The sequence below is a fragment of the Nomascus leucogenys genome, chromosome 17 (assembly GCF_006542625.1).
Source record: "Nomascus leucogenys isolate Asia chromosome 17, Asia_NLE_v1, whole genome shotgun sequence".
NCBI lineage: Eukaryota > Metazoa > Chordata > Mammalia > Primates > Hylobatidae > Nomascus > Nomascus leucogenys.
Window position 1 is genome coordinate 83,548,363 of NC_044397.1, and position 19,947 is coordinate 83,568,309.

A 19,947-nucleotide genomic window follows, 5' to 3' on the forward strand; every position below is an offset into this window, starting at 1 on the left:
GGAAGGTGTGCAGAAGCTGCTGGGTCCCCAAGGGGATGCAGGAGAGAGTTTGGGAGTTGTCAGCACAGAAAGGAGGCGTGGAAGCCATGGGGGAGGGTGATGTACCCTAGGGAGGGTGTGGGGGTGGACAAGGGCCCGGGAGGAACCTCTAGTGCCCAAGGAGCACGGGGAGAGAGAGGTGTGGGGAAGAGGAGCAAGTGTCAGGAAGATCGAAGGGGCCTTGAAGAGTCAGGACAAGAGAGACAAAGGAAACCCTCAGGCGTGGCCACGGGGCGGTCACTGCTGACACAGATAAGGTAGGAGGAAAACCCCAAATGCTAGGGTCTTGGAAATGGGGGTGCACCATGAGTGTAGATAACTCCTGCCATGTTTGGTGGGGGCAAAGAAAAAGTGTGTGGTGAGAGTGACCTGAGGAGGGCCGGCTTGAAGGGACAAGGTAGTCAAGTGAGTGAGGGATTCTGCCAGGCCCCTCATCCACTGAGACAGGATAGGGAGATGTGAGGAGAGTGGGGGGCTGTCAGGGCGAGACTTGGGACCAGATATTGAGTCTCCTTAGTCCAGTGTGGGACATCACAGAGAGACGTGGAGGAGGCTGGAGGCCCTGCTGGGAGCCTCAGGACTTAGATCCTGAATTGGGATGGCAGGGATGGATGGCCCATGGCCCCTGGGAGCTGAGACCAGCACTGACAGGTGCTGAGGACCCTGGGACCTAGTTCCAAGAGGCGGCTGTGTTTTTGAGGTAGAGGCTTTGAGGGGACCAGGATCGGCCTTCCTGGGTGGGGCCAGAGTGGACAGGGCAGTCAAACCAGCCAGACAGGAAAGAGAAGGCCAGGATGTGTAGAAGTGCCCTCACCGGCAGAGGGCAGGTGGGGAGCAACCAGCCTGGTAGAAGTGGGTCCCCCAGGACAGGCGGGCTTCCTGGCAGAGGGGTCCCGAAGCTGTGCTCTGCCAGGGAACATCCCAGAGTCCTCTTTAACAACCCCTGGGAATTCTCAAGGGCTAGGGACGTCTCCCCTCCCACCACGGCCTGCCCCAAGGCCATCTTGAGTCTTTGTTGTTGTTTTTGTTGAAACAGTCTGACTCTGTTGCCCAGGCTGGAATGCAGGGGCGCCTCATGGCTCACTGCAGCCTCGACCTCCCGGGCTCAAGTGATCCTCCCACCTCAGCCTCCCGAGTAGCTGGGATTACAGGCATGGGCCACCATGCCTGGATATTTTTTGTATTTTTTTTGTACAGATGAGGTATCCCTATGTTTCCCAGGCTGGTCTTAAACTCCCGGGCTCAAGCAATCCTCCTGCTTTGGCCTCCCAAGTGCTGGGCTTACAGGCATAAGCCACTGCGCCCAACCCACCCTGACTCTTCTCAGACCAGGTATGACCTGTTTCTCCCCTCACACCAGAGGTTCCCCTCAGGCCAGGCTCAGGTGACCCCTAGAACCTCCTCTTTGGAGACTGCCTTCTCTGCATCTCCCCTATACCCACTCCTGCCCCTCCCGGCCCCCTATGCACACAGAGAAGACAAATACAGGGCTACTTCCAGATTATTTTATTCACATGGCTTGGTGGGGTACAGGCACTCCTGCCAGAGAGACAGGAGCAGGCCTCCCCACCAGCCCTGGTCAGTCACCCACCTCCCGGCCCTCTTAGGGTTAGTGCTAGTTATCACACACACGACAGCGAGGGGGTAGAGAAAGGAAGGCAAGAAGGGATCCCCATCTGACCAGGGGCTTCAGACAGCCGCAGCCTGAGTCCCCTCCATCCTGGCCGGGCCTGAAGCCCCTGTCTCTGAAAACCCCACGCTGGGCAGCCGCACCCGGAATCCACCCTCTTCCTGGTCCCCACTCCCACTCCGGGCCTTGGGGCTTAGGGACACCCTGGGGAAGCGGAACTTGGGTGACTTCTCTCTGACGGGGGACTTGGGGGCTGCATTGCCCTCCTGCCCCCGAGAGGCTTTAGAAGGGGCCGCCAGGCCTACACGTGGCAAGCGGACCCGGCCCCGGCCCCGGCGACCCAAGGCCCCTTCCCCACTGCCCTCTTCCTCTTCCTCCTCCTCGGGGCTGGGGGAGCCTTCCCCAGTGACCATCTCACTTTGGCTGAAGCCCACTCGGGGCAGCCTGAGTTTGGGGCTCTTGGCCTTCTCACCCTCCTCGGCCCCCTCCTTGGCCCGCGCCAGGCCAAACCGGGGAAGCCGCACCTTGAGCTTGTGTCCGGCCTCTCCCTCCCCCTCTGCCACCTGGTACTCGGCATGGTTGCCCCCGGGTGGCGAGAGCTCCACGTCGGGCAGTGAGAGGCGGAAGGTACGCTCGGCCCCTGGGGGCTGTTCCTCAGCACCCTCGCCCCCCACCCTAGCTCCGGCCCCCAGTGTGGGCAACTTCAGCCTCAGCCCACCCTCGCCTGTGGCCGCCTCGCCCGCCTGCACCTCTCGGCTTAGCCCCACGTCCAGCTCAAGCTGGGGCACTGTCACGGTGGGCATCTTGAAGACACCCTCACCCACCAGCAGCTCCCCACCTGCAACCTGGGCTCCAGGCAGAGACAGGGTCACCTGGGGCACCTGAACCCTGCAGCCTGCTGTGCCCTCTGCTGAAGGGGCTGTACTCTCAGCCTGCTGCCCTGGGGTACGTGCCTCCCCAAAGCCGGTCAGCTCCACCTGCGGCAGGGAGATGCCCAGCGGAGGCATCCTCGGCCCTGCCTCATGGCCCTCAGTGACCACCTGCCTGGCTGTGGACACCTTCAGGCCTGACAGCTGCATTCCACTGGCAGCCACAGCCCCCTCTGCCCTCCCTTCCTCCTGGGTGCCCAGCGTGACCAGCTCCACCTCGGGGATCTTAAGCTGCACATCGGTGGACTCAGCCTTTTCCCCCGGGCTGGCACGCTCACCTTGAACTTCTGCTTCCTTCCCTCGAGCCAGCCCAAAGGAGGGCATTTTCAGCTTGGGCATCTTCACCCTCCCATCCCAGCCCCAGCCCTTGCCCTCCAACTCAGTCACCCCTGGCACTAGTTCTGCTGCCTCAGTGTCCCGGCCTCTGACCCCAAACTTGGGCAGAGCAAACCTGGGCCCCTTGAACTTGAGGTCAGCCCCTGCCACCTCTACCTTGCCCGAGGGCAGGTGGGCATCCAGGCTGAGCTGTGGGATGGACAGATCGAGGGCAGGCAGCAGGCCTCCCTCCCCGGCCCCTTTGGCCTCAGCCTCAGCCCCCACCCGAGCCTTGGGGAGTGAGATGGCAAATTTGGATACCTTCAGCTTGGTAGCTCGCCCAGCCCCCTCAGCCTCTGCCTTAGCCACCTTTGGCCCCGAGAGTCCAAACTTAGGTAAGGAGAACTTGGAAGAGGGCTTGACTTTCATCTCCATCATCTCCAGCCGCCCTTCCTCCATTTCCACGGCGGGCAGCTGTGGAGTGACAATTTCAACAGAGGGCACTCGGAAGCCCACTTCCCTGACCCCTGCTGCCACCTCAGGGCCCTCCGCCCGCTCTATCTTGCCCATTTTAGCGGCTGGGACCTGCCCCTGCAGGCCAAGTGCTCCTGGCAGGTCTAGCTCCACTGAGGGCAGAGTGAGAGAGGGGACACCCACATGAGCCTCACCATCCACCTCTGGCTGCAGACAGGGAAGTGTTACCAGCTTCCCTGAGACGTCAGCACCCGCCTCGCCTGGCTTGCCACGTGATGGGGACTCTGCCCTCCCTAGCTTGGGCATGGTCATCTTGGGCATGGTCATCTTGGGCATCTTGAAGCCAAATTCCATCCCTTCTGCCTGTTCTGCCTTGGCGGCCTTTAGCTGCACCTCTGCAGCCCTGGGCAGCTTCACCTCTGGTGCCTTCGGAAGATGCACGTCGGGAAGCTTCGGCACTTGCATTTCCGGCAGCCGAATCTCTGACACTTTCGGCAGCTGCACCTCAGGGAGGTGCACGTCGGGCACAGCCATCTCAGGCACCTTGGGGAGTTTTATCTCTGGGAGCTTCATGTCAGGGACTTTCATTTCGGAGACTTTGGGCAGCTGCACCTCTGGGAGGTGTACATCGGGCACAGCCATTTCAGGCACCTTGGGGAGTTTCATCTCTGAGACTTTTGGCAGCTGCACCTCGGGGAGTTGAACCTCTGGCACAGCCATCTCGGGCATTTTAGGGAGTTTCATCTCTGGGACTTTCAGGAGCTGCACTTCCGGGAGGTGCACATCCGGCACGGCCATCTCGGGCACCTTCGGGAGTTTCACTTCAGGGAGCTTCATCTCTGGGACTTTTGGGAGCTGCACTTCCGGGAGGTGCACATCCGGCACCGCCATCTCGGGCACTTTCGGGAGTTGCACTTCAGGGAGTTTCATCTCAGGAAGTTTCATCTCAGGCACCTTTGGAAGCTTCATCTCAGGGACTTTCATCTCTGGCACTTTCGGCAGCTGCACCTCTGGAAGCCGCACCTCTGGCACAGCCACCTCTGACACCTCTGGGAGTTTCATCTCTGACACTTTGGGCAGCTGCACCTCTGGAAGCCGCACCTCCGGCACAGCCATCTCTGGCATCTTTGGGAGTTTCATCTCTGACACTTTGGGCAGCTGCACCTCTGGAAGCCGCACCTCCGGCACAGCCATCTCTGGCACCTTTGGGAGTTTCATCTCTGACACTTTGGGCAGCTGTACCTCTGGAAGCCGCACCTCCGGCAGAGCCATCTCTGGCACCTTTGGGAGTTTCATCTCTGACACCTTGGGGAGCTCCACCTCTGGGAGTCGAACCTCTGGAAGGGCTGCCTCGGGCACTTTTGGAAGCTTGACCTCAGGAGGCTTGGGGAGCTTCACTTCAGGTCCCTTGGGCACCTTGACCTCGGGTCCTGACACTCCGATGCCAAGGGAGGGCATTTTGATGGTGGGCAGCTTCAGCTTGCTCTCTACAACTTCAGGAGCAGCGGGCCGGGGCTCCAAGAGGGAAAGCCCAAAGGTGGGCATTCGAAGTCTGGGACCTTTCACCCTGGCCTCAGGGCTGACCTTGGCTGCCTTGGCCTCAGCAACTTCCTTGGCTCGAGCCCCAAATCGGGGGAAACTAAGGCGGGGCATCTTCAGGGCCACCTCAGGTGCCTCTCCCCGGGCCTCCACCTCTGCACCCGGCAAGGCCAGGTCCACCCCCACAGTCGGTGCTGCCACATCCAGGGTGGGCACCACTACCGACACAGCCCCTTCCCGGGTCTCTAGGCAGGGAAGTGTGGGCAGAGTGGGCAGTGAGGGCAAGGCAGGCAGCTCCACCTGGGGGACCTGGATCCCCACGGCTGGGGCCTCCACAGCAGGCGGAGCCGGGGCTCCAAGCCCAAGGGTTGGCAGGTGGAGGGCAAAGCCACCAGCTGCCTCTGCTGAGGGGGCAGCCTTGGGGGCTGAGACCTGGGGGACACCCACCTCGGCCCCTGGCAGCCGGGGCCCAACCAGCTCCACCTGAGGGGCTGGGAAACGAGCTCCTGTGGCCACCTCGGCCTCCACCTTGGCCTTCCTAGGGGGAGGAGCGGCGGCGGCCAGCCGGGCTGCCTGAGCCTCTTCAGCCACTTCTCGTACACGCAGCCGAGGCAGCTGGAGGCGCCGGCGGGCAGGGGCGGCCGGGACAGGACCCTTGACAGCCTCGGCTTTGAGGCCCCGACGCAGGCGGGAGAACTTGGGAAAGGAGAACTCGACGTCAACAGGGGCCAGGTCAGCGGGGACCCCCAGAGCCCCAGGCACCATCTTCTTCTTCTTCACAGGGGACAGACTCTGGATGTTCTGGGGAGAGAGGAGAGAGGCGGGAGGCGGTGGGACAGTGGGAGGCTGGGAGTGGACAGGAAGAGCCCCACCTGGTATTGGACCAGGCTGGGGATGCGCTGGGTCAAGTATCTTGTTCCCCAAACATCATCCTGACTTCTTGCCTGTCATTTCACCATGAGTGCCCAGGAAAGCAGGCAGCCATTTAGAATCTCCAAATGAGTCAACAGGAGTGTAGGGACTGGGACCCAAGATTTCTAGATCCTGATCCGGGATTTTCCCCAACAACCTCATTCTAGAGATGGGGAAACTGAGGCCCAGGGAGGAAAATAAATTTGTCCAGGGCCACTCAGCAGTAATTGGGCCGGCACTCAGGCTGGAATCTGGCTTCCCTGGCTCCAAATAGCCTGGTTCAGGACCCCTAGCAAGCCTGGATCCTTTGGTGGGCACGCCTCTGCGAGGTGGGTGAGGGCCCTGGGCTGGGGTGGGTCTGTCCCCCTTCCCGGGAAAGAGTTTGGGGCAGACAGGAAGGGGCAGAGGGTGGAATTAGCTTGGGTTAGTGACAAGACAGAGGGCAAGGTTGGCCCACGATGGCGGGGAATGGGGCTCACGGCGCAGAGACCGGATCGCTGGGGCAGTCCAGGGCCGGGGCCGGGGCCGGGCTAAGCACGCGTACCAGCTTGGCCACCTTGGCCCGCGGGCCCTTGATCTCGTAGCCAGACACGGTCCCGGGCCGCAGCGCCAGGTCCCCGGTGGGCACAGTGCGCTTCAGGCAGAAGGAGACTTTGTAAGGCTCGGCGCATTGCAGCAGGCGTAGTGCGTCCTCGTACTTGAAGTTCTCGAAGAACACTCGGGCACTCAGCAGCTGGTCCCCTGCGGGCGAAGTGGAGGTGCGCAGCACGTGGGCATCTCCCGGCTGCGCCCGGGCCTAGTTCTGCCCACTTGCACGGAGCCCCCGCGGTGAGGACCCGCCCCAAATTTTAGTCTCTCCAATCCCCAGCGCAGGATTGAGTCGCAGTTACGCTAGTCCCCGCCCCATGACCTTATCCCCACCCCCTGCAATGAACAAGGCCGCACCCACTCAGGTCACGCCTGCACCTTGTCGCTCCCCTACCCATCCTTACGTTTCAGATACTGACTTTGCTTCTTTTACCGAGAGAACAGAATCAGAAGGGAACTTCCAGAAGCTCCCACACTGTCTGTTCACCCCCTTTCTCCTGCGGCGACTTACTCCACTCGCCTTCCTGTTCCTGGGGATGAACTAACCCCACTCCTAGCTCAGGGCAATCCCTCCACCGCCTTCTCAGGGACATCCTCCAGCAATTCTCTCCTCTTCCCACATCATCAATTGTCCTTCTCGTCTACATTATTCCCATCAGCATACAAACATATTATTATTTCTCGCATAAGAAAGGTTGTCACTCCCCCGGAGCTCCTGCCCTATTGATCTGTTCACCTTAATAGGCAAAAGGTATTGAGTTCTCCAGTGGCATTATTACCAGTTCTCCAATCACACCTCTGACCCTGCTTTCCAACACGCACATCTGAACTGCTCCTCTCAAGGTCCCAGGCAGTGACCTCTGTATAGTAAGTCCAAGGGTCAAGTCCCAGGCCTCATCTGCTTAAACCACTCAGCATCTGATCTAACCTCACTCTCTCTTTCATACCCTTGCTTCCCTTGGCTTCCAAGGTGCCACACCCTCTGGAGCATCTCTGGGAGTTCCTTGTCAGTCTCCATAGATGTTTGCTTTCCCTCTCCCTGATTTCTTTCTCTTTTCTAAATAGTCTCACTATGTTGCCCAGGCTAATGTTGCCCAGTCCAGTCTCAAATTCCTAGGCTCAACTGATCCTCCCACCCCAGCCTCCCAAAATGTTGATATTACAGGCGTGAGCCACTACACCCAGCTTTCTTTTTATTTCTTTTTTTGTTTGAGAAGGAGTCTTTCTCTGTCCCCCAGGCTGGAGTGCAGTGGCGCGATCTCGGCTCATTGTAAGCTCCGCCTCCCGGGTTTACGCCATTCTCCTGCCTCGGCCTCCCGAGTAGCTGGGACTACGGGCGCCCACCAACACGTCCGGCTAATTTTTTTTTGTATTTTTAGTAGAGACAGGGTTTCACCGTGTTAGCCAGGATGGTCTTGATCTCATGACCTCATGATCCTTCCGCCTTGGCCTCCCAAAGTGCTGGGATTACAGGCTTGAGCCACCGCACCCGGCCACTACACCCAGCTTTTTTTTTTTTTTTTTTTTTTTTTTTAGATGTAGTTTTGCTCTTGTTGCCCAGGCTGGAGTGCAATGGCGCGATCTTGGCTCACCGCAACCTCTGCCTCCTGGGTTCAAGCGACCCTCCTGCCTCAGCCTCCCGAGTAGCTGGGACCACAGCCATGCGCCACCACGCCCAGCTAATTTTGTATTTTTAGTATAGACGGGGTTTTTCCATGTTGGTCAGGCTGGTCTCGAACTCCCGACATCAGGTGATCTGCCCGCCTTGGCCTCTCAAAGTGCTGGCATTACAGGCGTGAGCCACCGTGCCCAGCCCCCCCCCCTTTTTTTTTAAAGACAAGATCTCGCCAGGTGCGGTGCTTAAATATGTCTTTCCCGGGCTGGGCGCGGTGGCTCACGCCTGTAATCCCAGCACTTTGGGAGGCCGAGGTGGGTAGATCACAAGGTCAGGAGATCGAGACCATCCTGGCTAACACGGTGAAACCCCGTCTCTACTAAAAATACAAAAAATTAGCCGGGCGTGGTGGTGGGCGCCTGTAGTCCTAGCTACTAGGGAGGCTGAGGCAGGAGAATGGTGTGAACCCAGGAAGCGGAGCTTGCAGTGAGCCGAGACTGCACCACTGCACTCCAGCCTGGGCAACAGAGCGAGACTCTGTTTCAAAAAAAAAAAAAAAGTCTCTCCCCACTGGAATGTAAGCTCCATAAGTGCAGGGACTGTTGTTCACTGTTTTGTTCACAGCTGTAGCCCAAGCAGCTAAGATAATGTCTGAAATAGGGTGGGGCACGGTGGCTCACGCCTGTAATCCCAACACTTTGGGAGACTGAGGCCGATGGATCACCTGAGGTCGGGAGTTCGAGACCAGCCTGGCCAACATGGTGAAACCCCGTCTCTACTAAAAATACAAAAATTAGCCGGGCGTGGTGGAGGGCACCTGTAATCCCAGCTACTCAGGAGGCTGAGGCAGGAGAATCGCTTGAACCAGGGAGTCGGAGGTGGCAGTGAGCCGAGATCGTGCCATTGCACTCCAGCCTGGGCAACAAGAGAGAAACTCCGTATCAAAATAAATAAATAAATAAATAAATAAAGTGAAATAGAAGGCACTAATAAATAGTTGTTGCATGAATAAATCACGTCAGCTTCATCCGTTTCCTAAAACATCCTTTACTTACAAAGCTCCTCTTCCCAACCCCTCTAAGTGGCTCACTCCACCCGTTTCTCCTGCCCCAAGAACAAAAACATTTCCTAGCACTCACGTAGTTAAGCACTATGTGCCACTTAGCTATGTGCTAAGTGTTTTCACATACTGACTCGTTAAATCCTCAATACATAATAACCCCATACTAGAATAAGTCCCATTTCAGAGATGAGAAAACTGAGGCACAGAAAGATCACAAGCTAGTAAACGGGGGAATGTGGAATTCGCACCCAGACAGTGAACCTCCGGAGTTTGCTGTGAACGGTCAGCAAAGCTCCGCCCCAAGCCCTTAACCCCGCCTCCTGGTCGCCGGTCACGCCCCCATACCCCGGTGAGTTTCGGCCTCTCTTTGGACCCAAGGCTGATTCCTAACCCCGCCCCGCAGTTCGACCCCGCCCCACACCCCGGGCCGGCCCACCTTCCTGCAGGCTGAGGCTCCTGGCGGCGGGTGAGTCCTCGCGCAACTCCCGAACGAAGATTCCCTCTTTGCCGCCGCCCGCTACGTTGATGCCGCTGACCCCGGTCTGCGCCTCCGTCTCCACGATAATTTCCACCAACTCCGCCCGCCTCAGCTCCTGCAGAGGGAGGCGAGGTGTCGCATTGGGGCTCTAGGGCCGGACCTCGCCCAGAGCCCGCCATTGCGCTCAACAGTGGCTCATATACATATATATACATATATATTTATATATATTTAGAGACGGGGGTTGGGGGCGGTCTCGCCACATTGCCCAGGCTGGTCTCGAACTCCTCCTGGGCCCAAGCGATCTTCCCGCCTCGGCCTCCCAAAGTGCTGGGATTACAGGCGTGAGCCACCGCGCCCGGCCAAAAGCAGCTGTTCAGCGGGTCTTCAGGGCACACGCCCCTCGGCGCTGCCCTCGCAGGACGTCGGGGCACACCCATTCCGGCGTCTCCCCTTTAAGCAAGCCCGCGGGCGGCTGGCTTTCTAGGACCCGCGGAACGGTTAAACAGCTCTGCGGGCCGGCTGGCTTCTCCAAGGCCCTAGAGCGGAAGTCGAAAGGGGTTAGGGGAGGAGACGGGGTTGTAAGGGGAGGGACTGCGTCAGAGTGGGCTGGAGAGAACTTGAGTTGTGATTGAGAGGCGGGACAAGGATCGTGGGGGCGTGGTCAGGTTGGGGGGCGGGGCTGGGGGGTTGGTGCGGGTAGGAGGGGTAAGAGAGCACAGGCCTGGGAGGAAGAGCCAAATGGGGTATAGAAGCGTCCAAAAGATAGGAGAGGAATGTGGCCAGAGTTTATGGGGGGTTATTTGGAGCTGGGGTGGAGACCCCTATTATTTTTTTGTGGGGGGAGACAGGGTCTCTCACTCTGTCCCCAGGCTTGAGTGCGGTGGTGTGATCATAGCTCACTGCAGCCTCCACCTCCTAAACTCAAGCAGACCTTCCGCTCCGGTCTCCCAAGTAGTTGAGAACACAGGCACGCGCCACCACGCCCAGCTAATTTTTAATTTTTTTTTTTTTAAGAGACAGGGGTATCACTGTGTTGCCCAGGCTGGTCTCAAACTCCTGGCCTCAAGAGATCCTCCTGTCTCAGCCTCCCAAAGCCCTGGGATTACAGGCATGAGCCACTGCATCTGGCCCCGAGACCCATATTCTACCAGCTGAATTTAACTATGGGGGAGGGGCTTTAATTACAGCAGAACAAGAGAATAGTTGAGGATGGGATTCTGAGGAAGGGGCTGCTGGCTGGACCTTCAAGCCGTCTGGGATTCGGGGGACAGGGAGTGGGATTTGCCTCCCTGCAGGCTTGAATGTGTGTGAGAATGTGCTCTATTGTAAATTCAATGACCCGAAGACCTGTGAAACGCCCACAGGAGAGGGAATCCAGTGAAGGGGGTCTGCGTGGGTAATGAATGGGACTGGCAGACATGGCATTCCCGGTATTTACTGTAAATGATGCAGATTGGACCTGGCCCAGAAGCCACTATGGGATTCACAATAGGGCTTCCCAGAAGAGGCAGTGACAAACCTGGATCCTGTCTAGGAATCCAATCTGCTGTGTGTCTTAGGAAGAATCTTGCCCTCTCTGGACCCACTTCCCTGCTGCAAAATAGGGTAAACATAGGCATACTGGAAGGAGGTTGCAGTAGGGATCTGAGAGGATGCTGTCATGGCCAGCGCACTGGGGCCAGCACAGACTGGAATTGAGCCCAGGACTTGGAGGGAGAGCAGGTCTAGGCCAGATGCCCCACAGCAGTGGCCCCAAGGGACTAGGGGGCTGAGCAGGGCAGTGTGGGTAAGAAGAGTTGTGGCTGGGGCTGTAGGGAACAGCATGACCACCAATACCACCCTTTGGCTCAGCAGGCCCTGGGCTCAGCATTTTATGTGCAGGATCTCTCTCTCTTTTTTTTTTTTTTTTTTTTTGAGGTGGAATCTCGCTCTGTCACCCAGGCTGGGAGTGCAGTGGCACAATCTTGGCTCACTGCAACCTCCGCCTCCCGGGTCAAGCGATTCTCCTACCTCAGCCTCTCGAGTAGCTGGGACTACAGGTGCGCGCCACCACACCCAGCTAATTTTTGTATTTTTAGTACAGATGGAGTTTCACCATGTTGGCCAGGATGGTCTCGATCTCTTGACTTCATGATCCACCCGCTTCAGCCTCCCAGAGTGCTGAGAGGCATGAGCCACCGCGCCCGGCCTCTTTTTTTTTTTAAGAGTCGGAGTCAGGCCGGGTGCGGTAGCTCACACCTATAATCCCAGCACTTTGGGAGGCCGAGGCAGGAGGATCACCTGAGGTCAGGAGTTCGCGACCAGCCTGGCCAACATGGCGAAACTCCATCTCTACTAAAAGTCCTAAAATTAGCCAGGCGTGGTGGTGGGCACCTGTAATCCCAGCTACTCGGGAGGCTGAGGCAGGAGAATCGCTTGAACCTGGGAGGCGGAGGTTGCAGTGAGCTGAAATCACACCACTGCACTCTAGCCTGGGTGACAAGACCAAGACTCCATCTCAAAAAAAAAAAAAAAAAATAGAGTCGGAGTCTTGTTGTTTTGCCCAGGCTGGTCTCCAACTCCTAGGCTCAAGGGATCCTCTGGCCTCAGCCTCCCAGAGTGTTGGGATTACAGGTATGAGCCACTGAACACAGCCTGCAGGATCTCATTTCATCTTCTCCCCAGAGCCTTGGGCAGTCACAGAGGAGGACACTAAGGCCCAGAGAGATAAAGTGTCTTGCCTAATGCCCTGTAGCAAGTTAAGTGGCTGGGCCTCAACCTTAAGTCTGTGACCCCAGAACCCATAGGCCATCCTATGGGCAGAAAACTCCTGGCGCTCTACCCACTGCCTCTCACCCCCAGTAGCAGCTTGGCCCCTGTAACAGTAGACCCGCTCTGTGCCTGGTATACAGTAAGACACGGTCGATGCCAGTCCACCATCTCAGTAACAGTGACAGCAGCTGCCATTCAAAGAGGCTTCCTCAGCACCGGACTCTGCAAATGGCTCAAGCGTGAGTTCTCAGAGGTGGAGATCATTACCTCCACTTCTTTTTTTTTTTTTTTTTTTGGGACAGAGTCTCAGGCTGGAGTGCAATGGTGTGATCTCGGCTCACTGCAACCTCTGCCTCCTGGGTTCAAGCGATTCTTCTGCCTCAGCCTCCTGAGTAGCTGGGACTACAGGCGTGCGCCATCATGCCTGGCTAATTTTTGTATTTTTAGCAGAGATGGGGTTTCACCGTATTGGTCAGGCTGGTCCTGAACTCCTAACCTCAAGTGATCCGCCTGCCTTGGCCTCCCAAAGTGCTGGGATTATAGGCGTGAGCCACTGCGCCCGGCCCCATTACCTCCATTTCACTGGGAAACTGAGGCTCAAAGAGGTGAGATCATCTGCCCAGGGCCACACAGCTGAAGTGGTAGGGTTGGGATTTGAGCCATGGGTCCAAGCCCATGTCCTTAATAACCCTTACATTATATGCCCTTGTGTGTGTGTGTGTGTGTGTGTGTGTGTGTGTGTGTGTGTGTGTTTAGACAGGGTCTTTTTTTTTTTTTTTTTACTTTGTTTTTCTTATTTATTCTTTCCACACAGGAGACTTAATGAGACAGGATCTTGCTCTTTCACCCAGGCTGGCGTGCAGTGGTTCAATCATATCTCACTGCAACCTCAACCTCCTGGGTTCAGGTGATCCTCCCACCTCAGCCTCCTGAGGAACTGGGACTACAGGAATGCACCACCAAACCTGGCTAATTTTTTTTTTTCCGGTAGAGATAGGGTCTCCCTATGTTGCCCAGGCTCGTCTCAAACTCCTAGGCTTTAGCGATCCTCCTGCCTCGGCCTCCCAAAGTGCTGGAATTCCAGGCCTGAGCCACTGCACCTGGCATATACTGCCTCTTCTGATGAAGGGTTTCTGCTGGATTTTCTTCAGCTCCTTATTAATTTAGCTCCTTTATGCGCCAGTGAATTCACTGCTTTGAGTCTTAGCCTGTGCCAGACACTGCACTAAGGACATTACATATGTTAATTTTCTTCCCCTCACAGTGACCCATAAAATAGACCCTGTTATTATTTCCATTTCACAGATGGAGGGAATGAGGCACAGAGAGGCCAGAAAGTGTCTCCTTGCTGCCCTAGTCTGTGCCTCCCCATTGCCCTCAAGTGCGCCTTGCAGGACATGTGGGCACTCACCTCGGCACTCCGGCTCCTGGCCTCCATGGCGTTGCTGGGAGGCACCTGCACCCCAGGCTCCTGTGTCCTCTCCCCTTTCTGCTGCAGAACCAGCTTCAGTTCTGCATGGAGCAGCTGCCTCTGAGCCTGCGGGAGGACAGCAGTGGAGGCTTGAGGCCAGGAGAGGATGAGAGGTGGAGGCCATGCTTACAGGGAGAGAGCAGGGTGGGTATTGGAAGGGGAGAAGGGCCCCCACCCCAGCTGTCCTCTCACCGCTGCCTGGGCGCAGGCACTTCCTCCTAATAGGAGCCCAGCCCGAGGTGCCACACAGCTGTCTGCAGGGCTCACACCCTTCCGCGGGGTTCTTGCTGCCTGCCAGGGAAAGACCAGGATGTGAAGCTCCAGGCAGGCGAGGAAGGGGTGGGGAGGGGCATGTGGCACCAGCCTGCGCTCACCTGAGGGTCACCTCCAGCTCCTTGGGCCTCCTGGGTCCGGGGCTCTAGGAAGAATAATGTGAGCCGTGTTATTGGCTAACACCCACCGATGACTTCCTGCGTGCCTGACCCTGCTGCGTTCTGCTGATACCCTATCCCCATCATGCAGGTGGGAAGCTGAGCCTCAGAAGACCTTTACCCAGGATGACTCAGCTGGACAACACACGGTAAAGCCAAAACTGACTCCGAGGCCTGTCTGGCAGCAGAGCCCCCATGCCAAAGATCTTGGCCAACTGAGGGGGCCAAATTCACTGAAAAATAATTGCTATTTGAGACAGGGTCTAGCTCTACTGCCCAGGCTGGAGTGCAGTGGTGCAATCACAGCACACTGCTGCCTCGGTCTCTGGGCTCAGGCGATCCTCCCACCTTGGCCTCCTGAGTAGCTGGGACCACAGGTGCATGCCACAACACCCGGCTACGGATTTTTTGTTTGTTTGTTTGTTTTTGTGTGTGTGTGAGAGAGAGAGTTTCGCTCTGTCACCCAGGCTGGAGTGCAATGGCGTGATCTTGGCTCACTGCAGCCTCCAACTCTTGGGTTCAAGAGATTCTCCTGCCTCAGCCTCCCGAGTAGTTGGGACTACAGGCATGCACCTTGGGCCTACAGGTACGCACCACCATACCCGGCTAATTGTTGTATTTTTAGTAGAGACGGAGTTTCACCATGCTGACCAGGCTGGTCTCGAACTGCTGACTGCAAGTGATCTGCCCACCTTGGCCTCCCAAAGTGCTGGAATTACAGGCATGAGCCACCACACCCGGCAACACCAGGTTAATTTTTTAAATTAATTTGTAGAGATGGAGTCTCCTTAGGTTGCCCAAACTGATCTCCAACTCCTGGGCTCATGTTATCCTCCTGCCTCAGCCTCTCGAAGCTATAAAATAATTATAGCCACTCCCATGTACTCCCAGTGAGCAAATCACAGTGCCTCTCTGTGCTTCAGTTACCTTGTCTATAAAATGAGAAGAATAAGAGCTCTTACCTCGCAGGGCTGTTCCGAGGATCAAATGAGTTAATAAGTGTAAAGTGCCAGGCACCTGGCAGGTGCTTTATAAATACTTGCTATTATTATTATTATTATTATTATTTTGAGACAGAGTCTCACTCTGTTGTCCAAGCTGGAGTGAAGTGGTGCGAATTCGGCTTACTACAACCTCTGCCTCCTGGGTTCAAGTGATTCTCCTGCCTCAGCCTCCTATGTAGCTGGGATTACAGGTGCCCGCCACCACGCCTGGCTACTTTTCGTATTTTTAGTAGAGATGGGGTTTCACCATGTTGGCCAGGCTGGTCTCAAACTCCTGACCTCAGGTGATCCACCTGCCTCGGCCTCCCGAAGTGCTGGGATTACAGGCATGAGCCACTGCACCTGTCAGGCCATTATTATTACTAAGAACTTCCTATGGCCCTGACCTTGTGTCGAGCGCCCCACATGCTCCACTGCACATGGCCCTCAGCACAGCCTTGTGCAATCAGCTACTACTGAGCCCATTACAGAGGAGACACCTGAGGCTGGGGGAAGGGATGTCACTAGCCCAGGTCACAAATGGTCGAGCCAGGACTTGAATTTGTCTGAAGGCTCCAGCCCTTTATCTGGGTAGTAATAATACCTGATGGGTACTGAGTGGTTAGTATTTGCTGGTCCCCGTGCTAAGACCTTCACTTTCTACCTCACCTTGGAAAACCGCATTTCCTGAGAGGCCAAAAGAACTTGCTCAAGGCCTCATAGCACAGCCAGAAGGGGGCAAAGCTGAAATTCCCATGCAGCCACACGCCAGGCCCATCTGGGGAAATGGAGATGAATACTGTCTCCCCCAACCCCCGACTCTGGACTTGTCCTCACAGCCCCCACCTGGCATGCCAACCCGCCAACCCCTATTGCACAGGGAAAGGTCAGGCCTCACGCGGCACATTCCCTCACACAATGGCCCGTCTGCTGTGCTCAGTTGCATTCCGCCCCTGCCCACCCACCCTGGCCACACAATGGCCTTTCATAGCTCATCACTGGCCAGGACAGAGGACATGGGGACCCCTTAACACTCCCACAGCACCCACGCCCCCCACAGTGTAAGAGGGCTTCTTTCTGCATCTGCTAGGGGTCCTGGTCTCTGTGGCCTTCCCTGGGATCCCCTGTGAGCCCCCTGCCCCTTCCAGGCTGTGCCAGGACTTGAACTTGTCTAAAAACTCCAGCACGGCCTGGGCACGTGGCTTAGGCCTGTAATCCCAACACTTTAGGAGGCCGAGGTGGGTGGATCATGAGGTCAGGGGTTCGAGACCAGCCTGGCCAACATGGTGAAACCCCGTTTCTACTAAAAATACAAAAGTTAGCCAGGCGTGGCAGCGCGCGCCTGTAATCCCAGCTACTTGGGAGGCTGAGGCAGGAAAACCACTTGAGCCCGGGAAGCGGAGTTTGCGGTGAGCTGAGAATGCACCACTGCACTCCAGCCTGTGCGACAGAGCGAGACTCCATCTCAAAAAATAAAATAAAATAAAAAAAGCTCCAGCGCTTTAGCTGGACAATCATCATAACAACTGATGGGTGCTGAGTGGTTAGTATTAACATTAGCTAGTCCCTGCACTGAGACCTTGTCTGCCATGTCTGGGGCACTTCCTCTGAATTGGGTCCTGTGCTAGCACCCATAGGCCTCAAAATCACCTTAGATGTTATGGCTGTTACAGGGGTGGAAACTGAGGCTCACAGAGGGGTCACCCAGCCAGAAAGGGGCAGAGCTAGGACCTGTGCCTGCCCTTCACCCCTGCTTCACCTTAATTTGCACTGGTGGCTCTGCGCACTGGGGCAGGAGCTGGGTTGGGCAGGAGGGGGCCAACGGTGCTAGAAACACACCCAGGCCAGCTGCCGGGCCTGGGCCGGGCAGGCACTTTACATACTTGACCTTGTGGGACCCCATTTAACTGATGAGTCAATGAGAGTTAGGAGACCTGTGATCACAGTGACAGAGTTGAGACTTGAGCCCAGGTGTGAAAGCGAACTCAGTTCCCTTACCCAGGACTGAGATACAGACACAGAGTCCTGAGCTGGGGACACTAGAAGCCTGAACCTTGTAGGTGGTAGTGGAGGGGGTCTCCTGGGTCCCAAGCTCTCTGTCCCAGGCCCATGGCTGTGAGGGTCATGCCCGGAGCCTGGCACAGGAAGTTCAGGCGGGGCAGGGACAAGAGAGAGTGCCCTCCTTCTTCGTCCCTGCCTCGGACGGGCACCAAGCCCAGGTTATATTTAGCCCAACTGTGCTCTTCCTGAGCCACGTACCCAGCCCCTGGGGTAAGGTGGGGGCAGCTTCGGAAGGAAACCCACAGAGAGGACTCTGTGTTCCCAGCTCTGCCTATCCCACTAGGCAGGGGAAGGAGGGGTGGGGAAGGTCCCTGCCTTGTGTTAGAGGCAGATCTACTGGGACCAGGCAGACACTCCAGATGCCAGTAACCTATTTCTTGGGTGGTTACTGTGGCGTGACCCTGGCACATGCCAGAGCTTTCAGAATCCCCAGGGTCCCCATTTCTTGAGCACCTACTGTGTGCTAAGTAAGATCCTTCCTGTCTTGGCTCCTTAAATCTTTGTAAAATCTCCCTGGAGTGGGTACAACAGAGATATCCATTTCAGATGCGACTCATGCCCTTCAGAGCAGCTGGGAGCAAGGGGTTTTCATTTGGAGGCTGCTGAGGGATTGGCTGAGGGCATTGCCCTTCTGGCCCTCTTTCCCTGGGGAATGCCACCAACTTCACTTGGGAACCCTGCCTGCTCAGAGCCTCAGCTTTCCCCAGCCACCAGCGTGATCTCCCATAGTAATGGGGGTCGGGGGTTGAGCTGACTCATCCAGACCTCTAAACATTATCCAAGGCCACCTAGGGGGTCAGGGGGAGTTAAGGCAGTGGCCTCTGGCTGCCTCGGTTAGTCCCTGCTCCAGCACTTCCCAGGTGTGAGGACTTGGGCAAGATCCTTAATCTCTGGGGCCTCAGTTTCTCCGTCTGCAAAATGGAGCCAATAAGAATGGCTTTGAAGATTTGTGAGAGAACAGCAGGTGCTTAGAATATCCCTCGTATATAGTAAATGCTTAATTAATATAAACTCGTCTCTGACAGCAACACGGAGAGTATGGAGGGAGGGAGCTGTGCATCTCACAGTGTTGCACCTCCAACCTTTGCTCCTCGGTGGCCCCCACTTTCTCTGCTACCAAAGTGGGGCTTTGGCTGAGAGACAAAACCCAGCTCAGGCACCAGCCTCCCACCAACAGGATCCATGCTGCCTCCCTAACACCCTACTCCAGGGATCCACCCCAGGCATCCTGCCCCAGCTCTAGTGTTTGTTAGTTTGTTTTTTGGAGACAGGGTCTCCCTCTGTCACTGAGACTGGAGTGCAGAGGTGTGATCACGGCTCACTGCAGCCCCGACCTCCTGGGCCCAACCCAATTTCCCATCTCAGCCTCCAGAGTAGCTGGGACCACAGGCATGCACCACCATGCCCAGCTAATTTAAAAAAATTTTTTTTGTAGAGATAGGGCCTCTCTATGTGGCCCAGGCTGGTCTCGAACTCCTGGGCTTAAGCAGTCCTGCCGCCTCAGCCTCCCAAAGTGCTGGGATTATAGGCATGAGCCACCATGCCTGGCTGCCCTAGCTCTTTAAAAGCAGCGACTCATTTACTCTGGCACCAGCCCTGTGAGGTAGCCTCCAGACATCAGCCCATTTTAGAGATGGGGAAACAGAGGCACAAAGGATGAAGCATCTTGCCCAAGGCTGCACAGCCAGAAAGGAGTGGAAAGGGGATTTGAACCACTAGCTCCAAAGTCTGTACCTTTAACACCTACACCACACAGCTTCCTGAGCCCCCAGGCCCCCTCCCAGCACCTCCTGGGACCCTGAACCTCATTCCCACAGTGTCTCAGCCTGGCCAGGGAAGGGACCGGCCAGCTGATCTCTTACCGCTGAGCCTCCAGACACCTCGAGAGCTCCTGGTCCCGTCTGTCAGCCCTAGCCCTAGGCTGGGGGGGAAAAGGAATGGGGAGGGGGAGGAGAGAGAGACCCCAGCCATTGGCTGCGGGGGTGTGACGTCACCAGAGGGTGGGTGGTGGAGAAACAAACATCCCCCTCCCCCAGCTACATCCATCTGCAAGGGGTGGGGGCCACGAGACAGCCACCAGCCGCCTCTCTCTTGCCTGGACCGAGATCTCTGCCATGAGCTCAGCTTCAAGGATTTGCACGTTGGCTTCCTCGACTTGGAGAATCAGGACCCCACCCCAGCCCCACTGTTTCCTGGCTCCAGGACCCAGGCCTGGCCAACCACCTCTACTGTAAACTCCTTTCACTCCCTCTCCCTGTCAACTTGGGTTCAAATCACAACGCGACCACTTCCTGGCTGGGTGACCTGCTGCCAATCACAGCTTCTCTTTGCGGATAGTAAGAGTACCCACCTTATGGGGTTGTGGTGAAGATTAAATGAGTTAAAAGAGACTGAAAATGTAAGACAATGCCGGGCACAGAATGAGGGTTACTAATAAGTATTTGGTATTATTTTTCACACAAATTAGGTGGCTGGCTCATCTTGCTGGGGGGTTTTGGCCCCTTTTCAGTAAGACTGGGCACAGGGGACTCCCAGTTCTCTGTCTAATGGAGTTACTGTTTAGGGGGACACCTATCATATACTAAGTACCATGCTCAGTGCTGAAGCCCTGGTTTTGAATCAAGGGTGTAAAATGAGCTCTTTATGCTCCCCACCCTTTTTTTTT

At 56.5% G+C, this 19,947-nt stretch overlaps 1 protein-coding gene across 1 annotated transcript; it reads right to left on the bottom strand.

The window, feature by feature from the left end:
- Nucleotides 1-1,527: 1,527 nt before the first annotated feature.
- Nucleotides 1,528-19,179, bottom strand: PRX (periaxin). The gene is made up of 7 exons (XM_030796897.1): nucleotides 19,145-19,179; nucleotides 14,182-14,225; nucleotides 14,000-14,098; nucleotides 13,748-13,873; nucleotides 9,541-9,697; nucleotides 6,383-6,579; nucleotides 1,528-5,727 (listed from the first exon to the last, which is right to left on the bottom strand). The coding sequence occupies exons 4-7, from the start codon at nucleotides 13,772-13,774 to the stop codon at nucleotides 1,729-1,731; spliced, it is 4,380 nt and encodes a 1,459-aa protein (XP_030652757.1). The 5' UTR covers nucleotides 13,775-13,873; nucleotides 14,000-14,098; nucleotides 14,182-14,225; nucleotides 19,145-19,179; the 3' UTR covers nucleotides 1,528-1,728.
- Between the last annotated feature and the right edge of the window lie 768 nt (nucleotides 19,180-19,947).